Source organism: Heloderma suspectum, chromosome 9 (genome assembly GCF_057233095.1).
Source record: "Heloderma suspectum isolate Gila_16-S chromosome 9, 16-S_ref, whole genome shotgun sequence".
NCBI classification, from domain to species: Eukaryota; Metazoa; Chordata; class Lepidosauria; order Squamata; family Helodermatidae; genus Heloderma; species Heloderma suspectum.
In genome coordinates, this window is record NC_139466.1 from 38,396,438 (window position 1) to 38,418,110 (window position 21,673).

Below are 21,673 nucleotides of genomic sequence, written 5' to 3' on the forward strand. Positions count from 1 at the left end.
TTCAGCCTGGGCATATGCCAAGAAGCAGTCGAACAGAAAATGCCTCCAGGTGACTCATGGCAGTGATCAACCCCACTTTCTCTTCCCCCTGCCCCAAGCCAGAAAATACAGCTGACCAGTGTCATCAGGGACACACTTCCTTCCCCACCCCAAACATGGTCAGTTGGCTGGGCCTTGAATGTGAGGAAAAGCCTACCTGGTGAGTCATATCAAACACATTTGAGAAACTCCATGTAGCCCAACATCCTGTGCTTTGCCACATATTTTTTAAAGTCCTTAAATTTCACTTTGGGGTGGGGGGGCTGTTTCTTGGATTTATGAATCTCACATGCGAGCAACTGATCATGTTTAATTGTTCAGAAGTGTTGAAATGGGACTAGAATTATGAAACTTGAAACCTTGAATAGCTTTCGTTTTCCCTGCTTACCTTATTTGAAGATGAAACTGACTTGGGATACATGTTTTCAAATGAATTTACTGGCATGATTTGTGAACCTGCAGCATCCTACAAAGCTCAGGATTACCCTGGACTTTGGCATTTATGCTTTCTGCTGGCTTGTAAATAGCGGGTTGCCTTGGGAAGAGAGCTGGATCTTGTGCCTGCCCCCCTGCCCTTGTTTTATTGATGTGCACATCCAAGAGCATGAGGTGCTAGAGACCTGAGGTCATGAGGTGACTGTACCGCACCTAAATATCGATAGGTGAGGTACCAGTTTTGAATGCTCCGTCATCTTAAAAAAAATCCCTACAAATAAAAATCTAGGGCATTAGCACTGTTTCTAGCCTAGCCTGCTCCTCCTGTACTAGTTTTTTTACTTGCAGAGGATTCCCCCCTGCTCCCCGCATAGGATGAGCATTTAGAAATGGCATCTCTCACCTGCTCTCTGAAGTGATACAGCTCATTCTCCTGCAAGTGTAGGCCAGGCATTAGATACACATGGACAGGTCAGTGAACTAATTTTCAGAGCTGCTTTTTGTGATTTGGTTTTGTCTGTTATTGTCTACAAGCATAGGTGTTCAGGTTTTATGATCGGCCATCGGTTAGAGATAATTTTCTGTGTGCAGCCTTCTGAGTGCAACTCCTACACAGAGCAGACCCATTGAGGTGAATAGGCCTAAACTAAGTAGGACTACTGTTGGATACTGCTCTCTGTGTCTTGCAAAACATGCCATCAAAGCGCTGGTAATGTTACATCAGTTGTATTTGAGGAAGTCAGAGTTAGAACAAGTAAATAAGCACCTAATGCACAGAATTGTGAAGAATAATTGTGCTACTAAGTCACTAATGTCAATATATATCATAAATATAAACACTGTTTAATCAGATTCCTCTCAGATAACTAACAAATCTTGAAGTCTTCAGAGAAGTGAAGGAAGACCAGACTTGGTAATGGTTGTTTTTCGCCTTTTGAGCACACAGTTTTTGTAGGGCTGCTTCCTCCTTACTTAGCGTCAGATCATTGTGGCTTGAAGTCTGTGCCTAGAGAACAGATGTTCTTTCAGGTGAGAAGTTGGAACTAGATCTCAAGACCTTTGTGAATATGAATGCGAGTAGTTTGATTTTTGCTTCCTCTTCTCTCCCAGTTTATCACTTCTGTAAAAGGAATTTGGCACCCAATTGTGAGTTCAGTTACTATAAGATCTGGAAATTTTCCAGTGTGTGGCGCATGGGGAAGTACTTTAGAGAAATGTATAGCATTGAGATAAAAATAGAACTTCTTAGTTCCATATCCTGACTTACAGTCTCTGTTCTTGATAAGACACTGAGCGATGACTCTTCCTCAGGTGATCTTTCGGAAGGAATCTCATGTCAGAGTGATCTTTCCCTCCTCTTCACGCTCCGTAGTTTTATATCTTTTTATTCATTCATTTGGGTGCAAATGAAGGCAAAGAGTGGCGGGGGGGATGTATGATGAGGCCTACTCCTGTGGCTTTTGCATGTGCTCCTGAGCTTTAAATACCATCTGCACTGAATTTGTGGGTGTGTACACCCAAGCATACTTGGGCTCCTGAGTGCACAGCCTGGGACACTTCATTTTCCTGAGTACCAGATTGCACATCTAGGAGCTTATTCACATTTTGATGTACATTTGTAGGCTCCATGCTGATGAGTGGGCACAACCCCGCTCCGTATATTCATTTGTAACCAAATAAACATAAGAAAAGAGCAGTTATGTTTCTAGGTGGCTGGTAGCTGAATTCATCCCTAAATGAAAAGGACGTGTCATCGTGGTGACATGGAGCAACCACAGTAGCCATGCCAGTAAGGATATAAGCAGGGTGGTGTGTACTTGGTGTCAGGGGGAAAATTATTAAAATCCTGGGTGCCCCTAATCTAAATTGTGTGCCCCCCAAAAGCTGAATACCGCCGCCTGCGTAACTTCTACAAAGTGGACAAATGTGTATGGTTTTCCTTATTTTGCCTGGTTCTGCGACTTGTACTATTTTTGCATAATTTGCTGGTTATGGGGAGGGGTAATGCACTAGTGCCATCCAGGCTGGACTACTGTAAGGTGCTCTACATGGGGCTGCCTCTGAATATGGTTTTGAAATTTGAACGGATACATCTGTGCCACCTACAGTTCCATGATAGCAGAAACGCATGATAGAGTTAAGATACATAAACTGAAGCTTTTCCCTGTGGAAACACTCTTATTGTCAAATAAAAGCAACCATGGCCCAAGGGAAATATCGACCTGTTTCACACATAATGGCAGTGCCCAGGTTGCTTAACCCAGGAATTGCCAATATCTAGTGGGAGTGAGAGAGCGCATTGCCTCCCATGCGCTCAGCCTTTCCACTTTCAGTTAACAACCCAGGAGCGAAGCAGGTCAAAGTGTTTCCCTTCACATGGATGCCATTTACATAGATGGCTTTACAGAAAAAGAAATTACTTTCACTGGTGAAACCACACCATTCTCCTGTATTTGTTTTAGACCAGAAATAATGAATACAAAGTGGAGATCTGAGGGATTAATTTGTTTAAAGATGTCTAAAAATAGGGAGCAATAGATGATGACGTGCATACTAGAATAAAAATAACATTTTTAATGCATGCTTTTTTCTCTTCCCTGTTTATATTAATGTTCTAGTGCAGCCTTGCCCAACCCAGCACCCTCCCAATGGGTTGGACTACAGCTCCCGTCATTCCCCAGCCAGCCAGGGGTAGTAATCACATTTTACTTAGAGCTGAGTTGGCTGGGGGTGATGGGAGTTGTAGTCTGACACATTGGGAGGGTGCCAAGTTGGTGAAGGCGGTTCTCACGGTACTAAAATATAATTCGGGTAACATAGATGAAGGGTTTTGAACACACTAAAGTACCAGGTAAGATTATGACGGCTCAGTATTTTAAGGGTTCTTTGTCGTATTGCTATTCTCGCAGAAACTGAACTAGAGGAAGTTTCAGTAAAAGGTTTAAAAAAAAAGAACTTCATAGAGAAGGCTTTCCTTTTCTTGCAGTAGGCAAGGAATCCAGGGAAGGGGTTTTCTCATTGGGTCACCTGAGTCGAGTGAGTCTGAGGTAGGGCTTTGTGGCTGACCACGTAGCAGAAATTTTGCTTCCCTTTTTCGTTCGAGAGGATTTCTTTGGTTTCGAAGAGATGCCAAGCTGTGACTCAAATGGCAAAGGGCAGGGCCTGTAAACTTCCATGTTGCTTGAGACTCCCATTTTAGAATGGCCTGCAGCTTTGTAGAGGCTGTGCCCAAAACACAGGTGCTCGCTCTCTGTTGCAGGATTTTCCAAGGTTCTGGTTCAGGGAGTGGGGGTGGGGACTGTGAAGAAGCCTTTGGAGGAGGAGGGAGCAATTTTCACTTACATTTTTGGCCTCTTGAATGCCTTACCAGACTGCCAAATACCATGTGAGAAGGGTGTGTCTATAGAATTCAGTGCATTTCTTTGTTTAAAAAAAAATCTCAGGAATGGTCTGATTCTTTCCTTGCTGCCACATCAGGGTGGAAATGTAAGTTTGGCAAATAAGGGGTCGTTATCCCATCCCACCCCAGGCATAGTCCAAATGCACATTTTGCAGTTGCTTTTCTACAGTTAAGCTGGTCTGGGACTGATCAGTGGCTGCAGGCCTCGTGTCATCACACAGCCTCCTTGGGCAGCTACTGACACCCATCCTGGGTCCCCCCCCCCCCCCCGGTGGATGGCATTCTGAATAAGTGTCAGTTTCTGCTGTTTACAGTTCCTACAAGTCTTCCTGTCATAGCATGGTTCCTTGGAATTGTGGAAATGTCAATGGTGCTGCCTGGTGCATATGCAGAGTGCTGCAGTCGCCACAAATGCCAGAACCACCAGGGCCCACTGAAATAAGGGGTCCCAGCGGAGGGCATTTTGCTGAGGTTCTCCTCTGAGCTGGAGCCAACCTTGATGTGGCTGGATGGGAAACAGCCTCAGAACCTTTTGTTGCATCTCTTTGAGTCCTTGAGTTCCATCAAGGAAGAAAGGTGGATAAACATAATAAAATTTAAGAAATTTAAAAGTGTTGGGGAATATTTTCAACAAGCAGTGTGTGTGGTGGTGGTGGTGGTGGGGTCTTACTTTTTCAATGCCTGCAAATGCCTTTCTATAAAACCCTCCCCTTCCCCAGATGCTTTTCCACCAAGTGGGATTCTGAGGGTTTTGCTGGTCCAGCAGGGGAAAAGCAAGAATCTTCCCTGGCAAAAAAAGAAGGTGGAGCAGTTCACGGAAGATTCTGCTGGGAACAGCTAGAGGCATCTCCACTGTTGTCATTTGCTCTTGGTGCCAGGAAGTTAATTGATCGGGTCCAGGGGAAAAATAGGTATGGGTAGGAGTTGAGATAAAGAATGGAGATTTCAGAACATATGCCTGTAGCAGTCCCTGATAAACTGACCAGAGGCCTTCTTCTTCCCTGTTCCTTTTGATCTTGTATTCACTTCCCAATTTCTGGAGGAGCGTGTCTTTCGAATTATAGTACGAGCTGCTATTTATACTGTGCAGGGGAGAGGCTGCGTCTATTTCCAGCAGCTGGGACTGATGCACGGACTATGGTGACGTCTTCCCTTTCCATCTTGAAGTTTTCTTTCAGAAGCCGACACTATTATATGGGGCTTCCAGAAAAGATCTGTCCTTCCCCCACCTTAAAAAAAAAAAAAAGTGTAGTATGTTAGTGTTTTTAGAAACAGGTTCATTCCCCCCTCTTTTAAAAAGCAAATTTGTTATGCTTTATATATGGCGACTCAAACTATATTGTGGATTTATCCATGGATTGGTTCTGAGTTTTGGGCTTTCATGTTTCCTCTCTCACTTCTTGATTTGTGTCCATCACTTGCTTCCAAACAGAGCTCTTCTGATGTAATGCCAAACCATGGGATGGCATTAGGAAAATGGGGCCTCCTCTCTTCACATGTGGGGGTTAGAAACATTCCCCCCGTTTTTCGCTTGTGGCAAATAATACTTTCATCATTTTCTCCAAACAAGTGAATTATGGTTTGCACCTACCTGCTAGCCAGCTTTCCAGGTAAACACCAACTATCATTTGGCCCTTCAGGTCTCCCAACAAACTGTTCCGCAGCTGCACTGGGATCAGAAGTTCTTAATTTCTTTGTGCAAGAAATGAGGGGGAAATGTATGAGCCCTGGGCTCCTCAGGACTTGCAGTCATACTGCCAACTCATACTTTGGCAGTATTGCTGAACAGCCCCTTGAGCTGGATTTCAAGTTTGGAGGTGAACTGTGGTTTGTCTAAACCTTAGTTTGTCCAATTCAGACATCATGGGCAAATCGTAGGGTTTGCTCAAATCAGGAAGGGTGAGGGAAAGAGGAAACACACATGCCCGAGTGGAGGACTGCAAGAAACGTCTCAGTGTGTGCCTTGTCGAGAACGGAGGCTTCAGTCATTTTCCTGACATTATCTACATACATATTTCCTTTGGTATTGGAAATTGAAATGGGACATGTTAGCAAATGCTAACGTGAGATGGAATTTTTATAAAATCCAGTTTTATTGATGGCTTTTTCCATAGAGGCCCCTATACAACCTACCCAATGACAACATATTGGTGTCAATCACCTCCCACAGACATCTATCATATTTTGGGTCATGAATTATAACTACAGGCTTCCGGAGAGAGATGCTTCCTGTGGTTAAAGAGATTACAGGCCACGTTACCCAGTATGATTGTACAATTGTATATTTGTGAGTTATTTAAACGATTCAACTATAGTTGATAACCTTGAAGTAATAGCTTACTATCTACAGCAAAATTTTGTGTATCTGGTTGGAAAAGCTTTATAGCTGCTTCACTGATGGACTGGTATGAACAAATCTAGATTATACCTTTGAATAAAGTCCTGTTCATTTATTTATGACACTTGTATACTGCTGAATATAATAAAATCCTTCAGTGGTTCAGGTGTCAACTCTTAATCCTGGTTAGGGGCACGGGGCTGCACACAGTGGCCCACACTCTATGGCTCCATTTGCACAGGCCCCACTCCTCAGCAGTGATGTGGGGTGAACAAGTTTTGTGTGTGTGTGTAAAATTTTCCATTCGTAGCTTCAGGAGTAACAATGAAGGGATACCTATTGCAAATACAATATTAGGCAAGCTTTTGTCAGTAGATCAAAGTAGTAGATCAGTGGTTGTCTGCACATCATGCACAGTTCTTTGGGTTGCTAAAAATTATTAGTGTGTCAGCAGTTCTCAGTACCTTTGGAATTTTTGGGATGAAGGGCTATATATTAATGTCTTAAATTAATAAATCTTAAATGAGAATAAATAAAAGATCAAGTGTATATTGGCTATATTATATATACACTGTGTGTGTGTGTGTGTGTGTGTGTGTGTATATAAGTGTGTGTGTGTGTGTATATATAGTATATTGCCTAAAATTCCTAGTGGATGCAGTTGAACTCTGGTGTGTGCCTATGGCCAGGTATACTAAAACACCGTGAGAGAAGCAAGGAAAAAACATTTCACTGCCTCTATTCAATATTCCACATACTGCCCAGTGGAATGGGTTTACCAAGTGGTTTTTAGGGTTGTCCAGGACCTATTATATTCTGGGCCCACTGTAATGCACTGGCTAAGCACTTCCAAGATAAAATCTCTTGCATCTGCTGGAACTTAGACTCCAGTTTTACTGCTGGTGAATCTGGTGAGGTGTCCAGAGCACAGCCTGGTCTGGTTATCTTGGATGAGTTTTAGTTGGTACGGCTTGAGGCTGTGGACAAGGTATTTGGACATGTTTGTACAACCACTTCCATATTGGATCCTTGCCCCTCTTGGCTTATAAAAACCAGCAGGGAGGGAACAGCCAGCCGGGCCACAGGTGGCTTGGGACCACTCCCTCTTGCAAGGAATAATGCCTCCTTGCAAGAGGGAGTGGTCCCAGGCCACCTGAAAGAAGCAGTGGTGAGACCATTCCTGAAGAAATCCTCCCTAGACCTGGAAAATCTTAATAATTGTAGGCCGGTTGCAAATGTTCCATTTTGGGGCAAGGTCCTTGAGCAGGTGGTTGCAAGCCAGCTCCAGACACTCTTGGATGAGACCGATTATCTGGATCCATTTTAGTTGGAGTTCAGGCCGGGTTTTGGCACAGAAACAGCCTATATGATGACCTCTGTTGGGAGAGAGACAGGAGGAGTGTGACCTTGTTGATTCTCCTTGATCTCAGCAGCTTTTGATGCCATCGACCATGGTATCCTTCTGGGATGGCTCTCTGAGTTGGGAGTGGGAGGCACTGTATTGCAGTGGTCTCGCTCCTACTTGGAGGGTCAGCTCCAGAAGTTGGTGCTTGGCGAACATTGCTTGGCCCCGTGGATCCTCCAGTATGGGGTTCCGCAGGGGTCAGCTTTGTCCCCCATGATGTTCAACATGTCCTTGAAACGGTTGAGTGCAGTCATCCAGAGTTTTGGAGTGTGCTGTCATCAGTATGCTGACGACACACAGTTCTATTTCTACTTTTCATCTTCAGGTGAGGCTGTGGATGTGCTAAATCAGTGCCTGGCTGTGACAATGGACTGGATGAGGGCTAGTAAACTGAAGCACAATACAGACAAGGCTGAGATGCTGTTGGTGGGTGATTCTGCTGACCGTATGGAGGGTGTTCAACCTGTTCTGGATGGGGTTGCACTCCCACTGAAGGAGCAGGTCCGTAGCTTGGGGATCCTCCTAGAACCATCTTTGTCACTTGAGGCTCAGGTGGTCTCAGTGGTATGGATTGCCTTCTACCAACTTTGGTTGGTGGTCCAGTGATGCCCCTATTTGGACAGTGATAACATGGCTTCAGTTGTCTATACTCTGGTAATCTCCAAGTTAGATTACTGCATTGCGCTCTACATGGGGCTGCCTTTGAAAACGGTTCAGAAGCTGCAGCTCGTGCAAAATGCAGTGGCCAGATTGATAACTGGGACTAGAAAGTCCACACATACAAGACCAACTCTGGACTACTTGTACTGGCTGCCTGTATGCTTCCAAGCTCAATTGACTCTGGCCGGCTTGTACTGGCTGCCTGTATGCTTCCAAGCTCAATTGACTCTGGCCGGCTTGTACTGGCTGCCTATGTGCTTCCAGGCTCAATTCAAGGTGCTGGTTTTAACTTATAAAGCCCTACATAGCTTGGGACCTCAATACTTAATGGCACACCTCACCCAAAATGAACCCACCCATACTCTATATTCAGCATTTAAGGTCCTCCTCCAGGTGCCTCTTCCAAGGGAAGCTTGGAAGGTGGCAACAAGGGAGAGGGCCTTCTCAGTGGTGGCCCCCCATCTGTGGAATGAGTTCCCCAATGAGGTTCACCTGGCGCCAATATTATGTTTTTGGTGCCAGGCTAAAGCCCATCTATTTTCCCAGGCATTTGGCAGCACTTGATGAGTTTTAATCAATCCTAGATGTGTCTTCAGTTATGGCTGTTCAAAGTTGGTTTTAATTATATGTTGTTTGTGTATATTGTCTGTGTGTTTTTATGTAAATTGCTTTTAAACTTTGTATATTGTATTTTAATGTTTTTAACTTCTGTAAACCGCCCAGAGAACTTCGGCAGTATAAAAATGTTGTTGTTATTATTATTGTTATTATTATTATTATTATTATTATTATTGCTATTATCATAATCATCAATAATAACAATAATAATATACGTAAACCAAATCCTAAACTCATTTGCTACATACTCTAGTCCTTTTCTATAAATTACCAATGGGCAAAGGCTTTTTTTGGCAATAATAATAATAATAAATATAGAATATGTGTCCATCTGAGTGCCATAGGGCCAAGACTGTGAAATCGAGGCATTTGAAACTTGGCGTGCATACGATAGTAGTGTGCACTTCTGGGTTATTAAAATGCATTTTAATTACTTTTAATGATGTGTCCCTGTGTTTGAAGACTACAATAACATCTTCAGTCACTAGGTGGCAGACTTCCCTAACCAGCACATAGCTTTGCAGTTTTCACAGTTTGAAGCCAGGCACTAGTAGTCTGAGGGACAGGGTTATACAGTTGCCCTCCCCCTGCTGTGGGGCAGCCCTACTCAGGGGAATGGATTGGGTAGGGGGGCTGTAGGGGTGTATCATGGGAGGGGCCATGCCTAGGAGTGCCAATGGGTGTGGTTTCACTCAGGCAGGGAGAGCACAATGTGTCCAATCCTGACACCTGCATAACTTCGCTTGAAGTCTTTACTGTATTAAACTAAAGGCTATTCCAACCCGTGCAAAGCCAGGTCCATTCACTAGTTCTGGATAAAATGAAATTAATCTACCGTACTGAACTGAGAGGAGTGCAAGCAATCATTTTATACTTCAGTCGTTGACTGGAGAGGTAATTGCAGATTGATGCAAGATCTGTGATGGGAAACCGACACACAGAGGGCACTCACAAGGACTTATAATTTTTATAGGGAGGTTGTGGCCAGAGCCTTGCTTGAAGATGGCTTTCTCATCCCAACCACGGAAGAGCTGCAGATCTTGAATATCAACTCACAAGGTTGGTGTCTTAGATCAGGGCTGGGCAGAAGATATTTCGGGATCTACTGGTAGATCTCTAGGTTATATGAAGTATTTCCGACTCCCAATAGTTTAAAAATGACAACAAATGACCCCCCCACACACAAAATAATGTATCCTACTCAAATGAAGAAAGCTGAAGGAGGGGTAACCAAGAAGCATTTTTGTGTGAAGGACTGTGAGCTCAGTGAAGTTCTGGTTCTCAGAACAATTTCCTGGACTCAGAATTCTTTAATTCCACATATATGTCTTTTTGCACCAGGCTCCACTTGGTGGATCTCAGGGATTCTAGTAAAGACAAAGTAGATCTTGCAGGACTGAAGCCTGCTCCTCCCTGTTCTAGATATCTCAGTTTCTTTGGTCAAATAGGTGAATGTTCATTGTTAATTTATTGCCCATTCAAAATACATAAAATAAATATGTGCTAAATCCCAGCAAGTCAAATTTGTTACAAGTAACTCCCCCGCCACCCGCAATATTAACATTTTTAAGTAACAAAAAAATCACTTTTACATTAACGGCCTGCATGGTCAAAATTTATTTGGAGAAGTGAAGAGGGAAAGAGCACCGTGAATAATGGTGAAAAAGGAGGAGACAAGCTCCAGTGCTCGAGAAAACCAATTTATTGCCCTTAGTGCATTTCAGAATGCTTCCTTTCCTCAGGAGTTTGTAGCTCAAGAGATAACATAAGTGTTAGCCTTCTCACGGCTGCATGGCTTTTTAACAAACACACAAATGAATAGTCATTATATCAACTCTTATCTTATGCTTGTCCAAAAGATAAGAGTTGATATGACTGTTCATTTGTGCGTTTGTTAAAAAGCCATGCAGCCGTGAGAAGGCTAACGCTTATGTTATCTCTTGAGCTACAAACTCCTGAGGAAAGGAAGCATTCTGAAATGCATTGAGCGCAATAAATTTGGTTTTCTCGAGCACTGGAGCCTGTGTCCTCCTTTTTTCACCAAAATTTATTTGGAACAAGTGGGAAATTGCAGGGGAGGGAGGAGGAAAAGAAAAGAAGAGAAGCCATTTGCCCCTCAATTTTGTTTTTGGGGGGGATCTCCTCTGGAGATCATGGTTCTCTCCCCACCACCCCCAGTCTTTTAAAAATAATGCAGAAATGTAGCTTTGAAATGTGAACAGCGTTGAGGATGGATGGTGGGGTTCAAAATATTTTTTGTCAATTTGTTTTAATGGTAACATTTTTCCCCTCTCTCATGGTGGTGGTTGGAGTGTAGAAACCAAAGAGTGGGATTTTCAAATCCCTCGGACCTTTCTCTGCTTTTGGCAGCCCCTGCTGAAGGGTCTGCATTCGAAAGACTTCACACAGACTCTGCTAGAGAGAATGTTTAATGAGCTGAAGAAACACACCCAGGATTCGGAGCTCCGATCACAGTACCTCATCAACTGGATCGCAAAAATTCTGAAGACCAACATGCATGCCAGTGAGTATTGTAAAATGTTCAGACTTGAATTTAAGGCAAGACGCGCTCACTCACATTCTGCCTGGCTATATTCTGTTGAGAGAGAGGGAGAGACTCATATTTATAATAAGAGGAGTCCTGTGAATTTTTTTCATTGAAATCCAGCCTTCCTTCCTTCCTTCCTTCCTTCCTTCCTTCCTTCCTTCCTTCCTTCCTCTCACTCACTTTTTAGGCTGAAGAAAAAATCTTCCAAACCTTTCCCACTCCTGAATATCCAAAGGGAAACAATAGTTACCTGAGAATCTCAGACCAACATGTGTAATTTCTAGGTTTAAAGATGTTTAAAAAGGCTACTGATTTTTAATCACTTACATAACCATAGCATTTTCATTGTCATATATTCTAAAGCCTCAAGGAACCAGCCCACTTTAATATGAGCTTGGATCAAAGAAATCCTTACCACGAGGTATTTAAAACAGACTACAGACTGATAAGTAGCCACTTAGTCGCCTGTGATGAGGAAGAATTGCCTCCAGGTGACTAGGCACAGGTGGCTAACATAGATGTCTCTGGGCAGATGGTCTAGTAAAAATGTGTTGGGCCAGTACATTTTGTGAACGTGGATGCAGGGGTGGTTTGGAGAGGAGGGGGATTTTTTTTATCAAATTTCCTGAAACAGGCAGTGTCCTGATCATGGGGGGGGGGGGGGGGGGGGGGGCAAAACAAGCTGACAGCAGCATTCTGTGTTCTCCTCTGCTCATCTGCCACTCTGTTCTTTGGCCACAATGTTAAATGCAACAGCTTGGAAACGTTGGCAGAATATGGAGATGTGTGAAGCTTGTGACCAGCAGCGCTGAAATTCACAAAGCGCTGGTGTAATGGAGATGTATCATTCCTGTTGTCCGAGGTCCAGAATATAAGAGTTGTCCTTGGAGTGTCAGTAGAACCTGTTTCTCAGCTAATGACTTTCCCAAATTAACTTTCATGCTTTAAAAATATATATCTGCCATTCAAGTTTAAATGAGTGAATTGAGCTAATTAACCAACTGAAGCTCATCACCCTCCTAATTACTGTTTTGACAATGTAGAATAAACACCATCAGAGAGAAAGTTGAATACTGATCCAGGTGGAAATTCTATGGTAGGGATACAGAACCTCTTTCAGCCTGAAGGCTGAATTCCCTTTTGGGGAAGCACTTGGGGTCTGTGTTCCAGTGGCAGGTGGGACTGAAGCCAAATGGGGTGGGGCCGAAAGTACCAAAAATGCCCTCATATCTTTGCTTTAATCTCACACGGCCAGCATCTAAGCCTCAGCGGAGGCATTTCAACCTTTTTGAATGGGGGAAAAACTGTGTCAGAGTTGGGAAGCCACCAAATGATCAGTGGTTGGGGGGGAGGGGGGGAGCCAAGAGAGGGGATGTGGCCTTCAAGGGACCCCCGAGGGCCAAATTTGGCCCCTGGGCCTGAGGTTCTGCACCCCTATTCTGTTTGCTTCCAGAATGGGCATTATCATTCAGCCTCAGTTGCCGGTGCGTAAAATTGGCAACTGACAGAAAGTGAGTTCAAATGGGTAAGATATGCAGCCTGGTGTGGGACACACCTCCAGTGCTGCTTACAAAGCAGCCAGTCGGTCCCAGCTTGAGGCAAGTTCTGTTTGTTTCGAAAAAGACACTTTATATGCAGTTGGTCTTAAGATGCCGGCTATTTGCCTCTGGGCACACTTTTTGAGCCCTCTGCTGCTTGACCCTGAATGTCATGTTATGCCTTCTTGGGGGTCTCTGTGTTATCCCCCTGAGCTCATCTAGACAGCCACTGCAACCCACCATTGAGGAGCTTCCTCTCTTCCTTCCTGATGGTTACAAATAAGAATAAGGAATTGCTCTAAAATAGGAATTCCTGAAAGGTGTGCTAGGGATATAGCTTCAGCTATTGGGCGGTATAGAAAGAAAGAAAGAAAGAAAGAAAGAAAGAAAGAAAGAAAGAAAGAAAGAAGTGTACCAGGAAAGAACTGCTAGAGGGCCACGAGAAATTATTTTGAAGTGAAAGTCTTGTAAGCCCAAAGGATCCACCCCTGGAGGAGGCTCCCTAAAGTGTCTCTGCATGATGTATTGCTCTGGCCTAGTCTCTTTCCAATTAGGCTCTGCTTTAGATGCATAATTCTGCCGCATCTTTGTGTTGGGTATGATTGGACCATGTCTGATGCAGACACATAGCAGAATTGCCCACCGCCAGAAACAGTTTGTATGCACTAAACCTTTGGGGGCCGAAGGATGATGGAGGAGGGTGCCTCCAGTTCTTATTCAGAAAAGGGTGCTTCTATCAGGAGTTCGGGAAACATTGTTCTGAAATGAGAGGCGGGCTTCCTTGTGGCATATAAATGGACATTCCTTGATGTCTAAATGTGCTGTTTTAGTTCTAGTGTTAGCAAATGGGAAGTCCTGCCATCTCACAGTTCTCCCCTCGAGGGAAGGAGGCCAGCTATTTTGGGAAGGCCCGGCCTCTGGGGCCAGGTGGCAGTTCCCTTGTGATGAGTTCCAGAGGAGGTGGGGCCTCCCCCTCAAGCTCCAGTTAGGCCTCCTGCCTCATAGCAAGAGGCAGATTCCTCTACAGCTCCTGTGTCGATGCAAGAGCCAACCTAAAAAAAACACTTGGAAGAAGAGTAAAGAAGAAGGAAATCAACATGTGGCTGGAAAGGAGTGTGGAGTACACAGCTGTGGGCACTCTTCCTCTTGGCACACAGGAGGCTGTTTGGGTCACACCGGTGGGCTGATGAAAGGCCCCCCTCAATCCCTCCCTGACTGGGGCAGTCCGGTGGCCAGGGGAAGGAGTCCAGGGACCGCCTACACCCGCCCCAGAGCCCTCCTGGGCCAACAGCCACCACAAAGGCAGGAACAGCCCAATCAATAAAAAGGGTATAATTTGCCTCTGCTGTGGACGCTTCACAGCGGGAAGGGACCCAGCCAAGTGGCAGCCACATCAGCCACCCGCAGGACTGCATGGAAGCAGTGCACAGGGCAGCTACCTGGCTTGCCATGCAGACCTTCGCTAAGCACTACAAGATCAATACTTCCCCATCTGCGGAGGGTGCCTTCGACAGGAGAGTCCTCTGGCGCTCTTCTCCATTAGGGGAGGACCAGCACCACTGGCCCGCCCTGCCATACCCTGCGGTCTACATCCTCAGACTGGCTGGCCTTCTCTGGAAGGGAGAAAGGGAAACTCCGCACTCTCCTGTGAATTTCTGATGAAGGCCAGCTAGGCCCACCCTGGAGCTGGTCCTCCTCGCAGGGAGAACTACTGGCAGTCTCGGTTCTCATTCTGTGTGTGGGCAACCTAGAATCTGAGGACAGGGAAGACGGAACCAGGCTGTGCCCAGAAGGGACCTCCAGTGGGAGCTTCTCATGGACCGTTCAGGAGGAAGCATCTCTGGCACTTGAGGGGGAGGCCCTGTCTCCTCCAGAACTTATAGAAAGGAGGCTGCCTCCCAATCGTGGAGTCAGGGCCTTCCCAAACTAGCTGGCCTCCTTTTCTCGAAGAGAACAAACATTCACGGGCAAGGACAGAATTTTCTGTGGCTTTCCACAAATCTCTATAGAACTTGGCCCCCTGCAGGGCTGTTTTTCTACACACTAGTTTTCTCCTTTTTAAGGATACTGGTGGCTCAAGAAGCTGAAGACAAGAGCGGTCCTGTTGCATTGGACCAAAGATGCATCTAGTCCAGCATCCTGTCTCCAACAGAGCTAATCCGATGGTTCTGGGGAAAGCATAAAAGCAACAGCTGTCTCTCACTATATGCCTGCCAGCAACTGGTATTCGAGACACCGCTTTTGAACATTTAGTTATTGACAGCTGATTGCTTTCCTCCATGAATTTGTCTCTTCACCTTCTAAAGCTATCTATAAGATGGCATTTAAACTGACATTTTCTAAGTAAACAGGCATTCACCAATCCCTGTTCAGTTTGCAAAGTTTGATATGCATTCTCTTTGTCATATGAAAAGTGGCAAGTTGCCAAGATTTTTTTAAAAGTTGTAAATGGGCCTATCCTGAATCCATGCATAGGGCAAGCAACAACATTAGGCTTACCTTCTTTTAGTCTTTAACAACAACACACACACACACACACACACGCACACACACACAATATAGGGTACCCTTGGTCCCACTTTACAGATACGAGAATTAAGGCTGAGAAAGAAGTGTCCCTTGTCCAAAGTCGTGTGATGGATGTGTTCATGGGATGTCAGAAACTTTGGCCCAGGACTTCCATGTCCAAATCCAGCACACTCTTCTGTGCCAGCTCAGTGTCTTTCGCTTCCTGGCTATGACAGCCTTCCCTTTTCTTTTTTCTTCCATGCTTCCGTGTTAAGAGAAAAAATTAAAGCACAGGAATAGGAACACAAGCTCCTCGGAGCTACTTCTCCGGCGTGTTTCATTGCAGTGGCTAAAGCTCCTTGATGACTGCCTAGAAGCTCCCTGCTGGGCGAGTCCCCATCTCCTACATCTGTAAGTATGTAAGCCGTTTGCCAGCAGAGATGTTGGGGGTGAAGCGCAGGACTTTGTGCGTTAATGCAGAGGGCTGTGCTCAAGGAGGGTGCTGTTGCACTCATGTCCTGCGTGTGGGTTCCCAGTCGACAGCCGGTTGGCTGCTGTGTGAGAGGAATGCTGGACTAGATGGACCCTTGGTCTGATCCAGCAGGGCTCTTCTGATGTTCTGAAGGAACCCATGTGATGTGCAGCCAGTGCTCCAACATCTGCGCTTGCATTCCTTTACCTTCCGGGCAGAAGCCACAGATAAGACTTTTAATTTGAATTATCCTAAGTAGCTTGGTGGCACCTACATACCCTAGGAAGGCTCTTTATTTCCTAACCTGTTTCAGTTTCACTTAGATTAGGGAAAGGTCCATAGCTGAGCTGTAGAGCCCGTGGTTTGCTTGAGGAAGGTCCCAGTTCCTATCTCTGGCATTTCCAGTTAAAACCAGGGGGGGGGGAGCCGCATGCCTCTGCCAAATCTGGCCCTCCTGGGGTGCCAATCTGGATCTCTGAGGTTCCCCAGATGACCACACCCCCTTCCCTGGCCCCACCTCCTTTCCCCAACCACTGATTGTTTGATGGTTTCCTCGCTCTTTTGCAGTTTTCCCCCATTCTGAAAGGTTGAAATGCCTCTTCTGAGGCTTAGTCCCTGGCGGGAAGAGCTTTAGGCTAAAGTACACCGGTATTTTTGGCATTATGGTGCTTCCCCCTTTTGCCTTTGGCTCTGCTTCCTTTGCCTTCAGCCCCCCCCCCCCCAACACACACACACTGGAATGTGGCCCCCAAAAGCTTCTCTGAAGTATAATTCAATCCTCAGCTGAAAGATGCTGCACCCCTGGGCTACAAAGACATCTGCCGGTGGTGACCATGCATTTTAATTCTGCTCCTCCACTCCCACAAGTTCTCTGGACATCACAAAAAATGCTCTTCATACCAGAGATGAAGGCACCAGCCTTTCCTCTCTCCTCCTCTCCTTGCCTCCCCCTCCTCTTCATACCTGAGATGAAGGCACCAACCTTGCCTCTCCCCTCCTATCCTTGCCACCCCCTCCTCTTCATACCTGAGATGAAGGCACGAACCTTGCCTCTCCCCTCCTCTCCTTGCCTCCCCCTCCTCTTCATACCAGAGATGAAGGCACCAACCTTGCCTCTCCCCTCCTCTCCTTGCCTCCCCCTCCTCTTCATACCAGAGATGAAGGCACCAACCTTGCCTCTCCCCTCCTCTCTCCTCCATGGGAGGCGATCTTGTCTCACTCCATGCCAGGCTTTGCGGGAAAGTTGGACACAGTGTAAGGCTCTTGCTGCTTTTGACGTTTCCCAATGCCTGGCCTGAAGTGAGAGACCTGCCCTGCTCCCCCCACCCTGTCCCCTTGTTTCTGCTGCTGCCGCAGACCTTAGGGGAGAGTGGCAAGGTTAGTAATGACTCCCAGGCAATTGCCTGCTTGGCTGAGCCAACCTCTGGCCTACGGGAGCTGCCTGCTGAGCTTCACTGAAGCCATTATGTGCCAATGCAGCCTCTTGAAGCACTCTCCCATCCTCTGCACACCCTTGTGCAAAAGAGGCTGCAGTCTACAGCCGTTTATCTAGCCTTTTAAATAAACTTACAGATGTTACTAGCTTGCTGCTGCTTCTTTTCTTTGTAACTCGGCTGCTAGGAAGCGAAGAGCTTGCATTTCCATGCTGACTGCAGAGGACGGGAAGCCGCCTCCTCTGCGGCCGCTATGGATGTTCTGGCAACTCGTCTCTGAGCAGGCAAGCAAGGGTCTTGCTAGCCAGCTCAGAGCAGGCTGGTGGAGGAGGAACCGAGGAATCTGCCCCTCCTCTGCCAGCCTGCTGCGGTTCTGTGCTGGCTGCCGAGGAAGGGGCTGTCCTTCCGCCCTGGCTAGCACAGAGGCCGATGGAGGAACAGCAGAGCATTCTGCCCCCCTCCATCAGACCCCCCTTGCTTGCTTTCCACACATATGCCTGGGTAGAATTTCTTGCCTCCTACAGAGGTCCAGGGCTCCTCCTTTCGAGGCATTTCAAAGCTGCTGTTCGGCTTTTGCGCTGTTCTCTCCTCTTGGTCACTCCTTCCATTTTCCTGGCCAGGATCCTGTCAAGCATGGAGCCGCCTTTGCCGCCGGAGTCCCAGGAGAAACTTCTCTACCTCACCTCCATCTACACCCAAGAAGATGACTCCCTTCCCAGCCCGGGCGCAGCCTTGGACCTTTGCAAGCAGCCCATTTACACAGTGGAGAGCTTGCAGTGGAAAGCAAAGCACAGCAGTGTGGCCCGGGGACTTGCCAAGAGAGCAGGGAAGGGAAAGATGCTGCTGGGGGGTCTTGAAGAGGAAGGGATGGCGGAGGAGGAGGAGGAAGAAGATGAAGAAGAGGAGATGGAGACTCAGCCAGCACCTCTCCAAGAAGTGTTCCTCCCTGAGAACTCCATGGCTCTGGCGGAGAAAAGGGTGGCACTGCAGGGGTCTGCCTGGCAGGTCAGCTCAGGTAAAAACTGCCTTTCAGTTTGCTGGGTCGGGAGAGCTCTGCATGTGAAAAGCAAGAAGTGGGCCAACATGTCTCAAGCTTTACCTCCGAGCGTCTCCAGGGTGTTCACATGTGCAGCGCTCGGTAGTTGGAGTGTGTGGAATGGGGCGGGGGGAGAGGAAAGGACGGAGTACCTGGGGCTTGGAGACCCTTGGCCCCATGGGAACTTTCTTTGAGTAGTGGGGAAGTGCCCAGGAAATGGCATCTTGTGCGAGGGTTCCTACCCCACGATAGACCACCTGATTTTGTATGCAAAGGGTCCCAAGTTCTATCCCCAGCACTAGGAAAGACCCCTGCCTGAAACCCTGAAGAGCTGCTGCTTGGCAGTACTGAGGTAGATGCACCGACAGTCTGATTCGGTATAAGGCAGCTTGTAGGCGCCACTGAAAGGGACCGTCGTTCCCTGGTAGAGCACATGTTGCTGAAGGTCGCAGGTTGAATCTCCGACTTCTCCAGGCAGAGCTGGAAAAGGCTCCCTGCCTGAGACCCTGGAGAACTGCTGCCAATCAGCACAGACATTACCTTTGAAAATGGTCTGGAAACTTCAGCTGGTCCCAAATAGGGCAGTGAGGTTGTTAACAGAGAGTGGCCGATATGATCGTATTACACCAGTACTCTGTGATCTGCGCTGGCTGCCAGCCCATTTTCAGGCCCCATTCAAAGGGCCGGCACGAACCTACAAAGCCCTAAACAGCTTGGGCCAGGTTACCTGAAGGATCGTCTCCTTCCATGTATCCCTATCCAGATCCTAAGATCATCCTCAGTGGCCCTTCTCCAGGTGACCCCTCCAGATGGGTTTTATCTTGGTTTTACTTCGGTTTTATTCTGTTTTAAAACGTATGGTTTTTATATTATGTTTTACTATGCTATTCTGTTGTATGGTTTTAAGGTTTGTCTTGTAAACTGTCCAGAGAGCTTTGGCTAATAGGCGGTATAGAAATGTAATAAAGAAATTCAGAGCACTGGTCTTTAAAGACTTTTTTGAGTGTTCACTCCTAAGGATCTTGTTCAGCAAAGCTACTAACCGTAGCTAAGGTATTGCTTAACCCCTTTCAGCCATTTTTTTCCCCTTGCCACTAGAGCCCACAAACAGGGAAGGAACTTTTCCTGTCTTTCAATGAGGGATTAAATAACAGAATGGTGATTCTAACCCTGCCTTTTGATTTTGTGTGTATTTTTGTTACCTTCTTTTTGATTTTTTGATTTTGTAAGTATATACTATATTAAAAGCTCAAAGAGGATAAATTAAAGCAGCATTCCCAAATGTGGGCCCCTCCGGATGTTTTGCACTACGACTACCCATCATCCCTGACCATTGGCCATGCTGACTGGGGCTCATGGGAGTTGACCCACAACTCCTATGAGCCCCTGTCCAACCATGAGCCTTTATTCCCAACCTCATGGCGAAGGTTGGGAATAAAGCCTACACAAGTATTACAGAATCAGATTGGTGACAACAAAGCATGTAGTTCAGTGTTACCTGAAAATCTCTCATGCCAGTAGATTATAAATGCGAAATAAGTTAAATATGTGTCGAATGACGGAATGGTTTACTGGTCCGTTTCATTGGATGGTGCTTCATTCTAGCGTGATGCAAAAGGGATGAAAAATTCCCTCTTGATCAGTTTGATGGCTAATGTAATATTCCCAGGCCCTGTAGAGTCCTTCGGCCATCATCACTGGTTGTCTTTCCAAGGCGGACTCGCTCTCTTTTGAGCAACAGTGACTAGATTTGCCCCTAATTCCAAACCTTCTAGATCTATTAAATCTCTTGAGTGCTCAATTTGTACACATTTAGTTTCCCAGGTGATTGGATAACCATTTATTTCCTGAATACGATGCGCAACAAAAGTCCAAAAAATGTCGTCGTGTTGGCCGTGTCCAAAAGTGATGTTAAAAGTCTGCTTTCAAGGCACCACCCCTCTACCAGCCACCTTGATCTAATGCTTCTGGGCTTTCCCAGATGGCCATGCCCCCTTGCCCTGTCCTTCCCCTGCCCACTGATTGTTGGTTGTTTTTTTCTCATTCTGAAGGGTTGAAACGCCTCTCTTAAGGCGTAGGAACCGGTAGCAAGAGCCATAAGCTAAAATATGCTGGTGTCTTTTGAATGTTTGGCTCCACCCCTTTTACCTTTGGCCTTGTGTCCTTGTCTTTAGCCCTGTCCACCACTGGAGTGTGGCCCCCAAAAGCTTTTTCAAACCTGCTTTTGGCCCTTGGGCTGAAAGAGGTTCCCCAGCCCTGATATAATGTATGGACAAGCTTTAATATAAATTATCTTGATACTGAGTTTAGGGTGTGTGGAATAGTGAGGATATTTCAAGTCTAGGAATGTTCAAGGCTGGATTTCAATGGCGATCACTCAGAGCACTGTAAATGGGACTCCTAGTGGTCCAGACAGTGACTAGGACAGCTTCTTAGTGACATCAGCACTACAGCTGAAGTCACTATATGAACTTTTATTTAACTAGTGAGTGGGGGCAGGGGAATCACTCTCTTTATGTTCACTGCCCTACATTCACTGCCCTGGTCTTGGGAACAAGCAGGTAGTTAAAGTTGTCACCAAAAGCATTAGTTTCCAACCAGTGCATCAGGACCCATGGCTGGGTCACAACTTGACATTAAGTAGGAGACAGAAGCAGCACTATCACCACACAAGCATGTCGTAGAAAGTTAAGAAGTGGGTCTCCAGGTGGCCATGCCTCCTGGGGATGGTGGGAATTGTAGCCCCAATCATCCCGAAGGCTCCAAGCTGGGGAAGGCTGTCCTAAAGTGACATAGGAAACGTAACAAGAGCCCTGCTGGATCAGACCAGGGGTCCATCTGGTCCAGCATTCTGTTCACACGGTAGCCAACCAGCTGCCAACAGGAAACCCACAAGCAGGATATGAATACAATCTTTGTTTGTTTGTTTTTTAAAAACATTTGTGTCCCACCATATATCATTAAGATCTCAGGGCGGCGTACAGATAAAATCAATGTTAACAGTATAAAACAATAATTTGAACAGTTAAAAACATATTAAACCATTAAGCAAGCTAATACCAATTAAAATCTAGAACAACAAAACTGTTAAAATAGTGTGCTACTTTGGAGAATGCATTTAGCCCTCAAAGTCTTTGATAAAGGGCCATGTTTTTACTTGGCGCCGAAATGAAACCAATGTACGTGCCAATCAGGCGTCCAAGGGGAGGGCATTCCACAACCGGGGTGCCACAGCAGGGAAGG

At 46.1% G+C, this 21,673-nt stretch overlaps 1 protein-coding gene across 2 annotated transcripts in view; it reads left to right on the plus strand.

Moving 5' to 3' along the window:
- The window catches only part of LAS1L (LAS1 like ribosome biogenesis factor), a 60,069-nt gene that overhangs the window by 24,845 nt on the left and 13,551 nt on the right, over window positions 1-21,673 (plus strand). For both annotated transcript variants that reach the window (XM_084814152.1, XM_084814153.1), the window contains exons 9-12: window positions 9,869-9,954; window positions 11,213-11,419; window positions 15,765-15,900; window positions 18,015-18,409. In XM_084814152.1, the coding sequence (XP_084670278.1) occupies window positions 9,869-9,954; window positions 11,213-11,419; window positions 15,765-15,900; window positions 18,015-18,409 (824 nt within the window). The remainder of the gene's footprint in view (window positions 1-9,868; window positions 9,955-11,212; window positions 11,420-15,764; window positions 15,901-18,014; window positions 18,410-21,673) is intronic.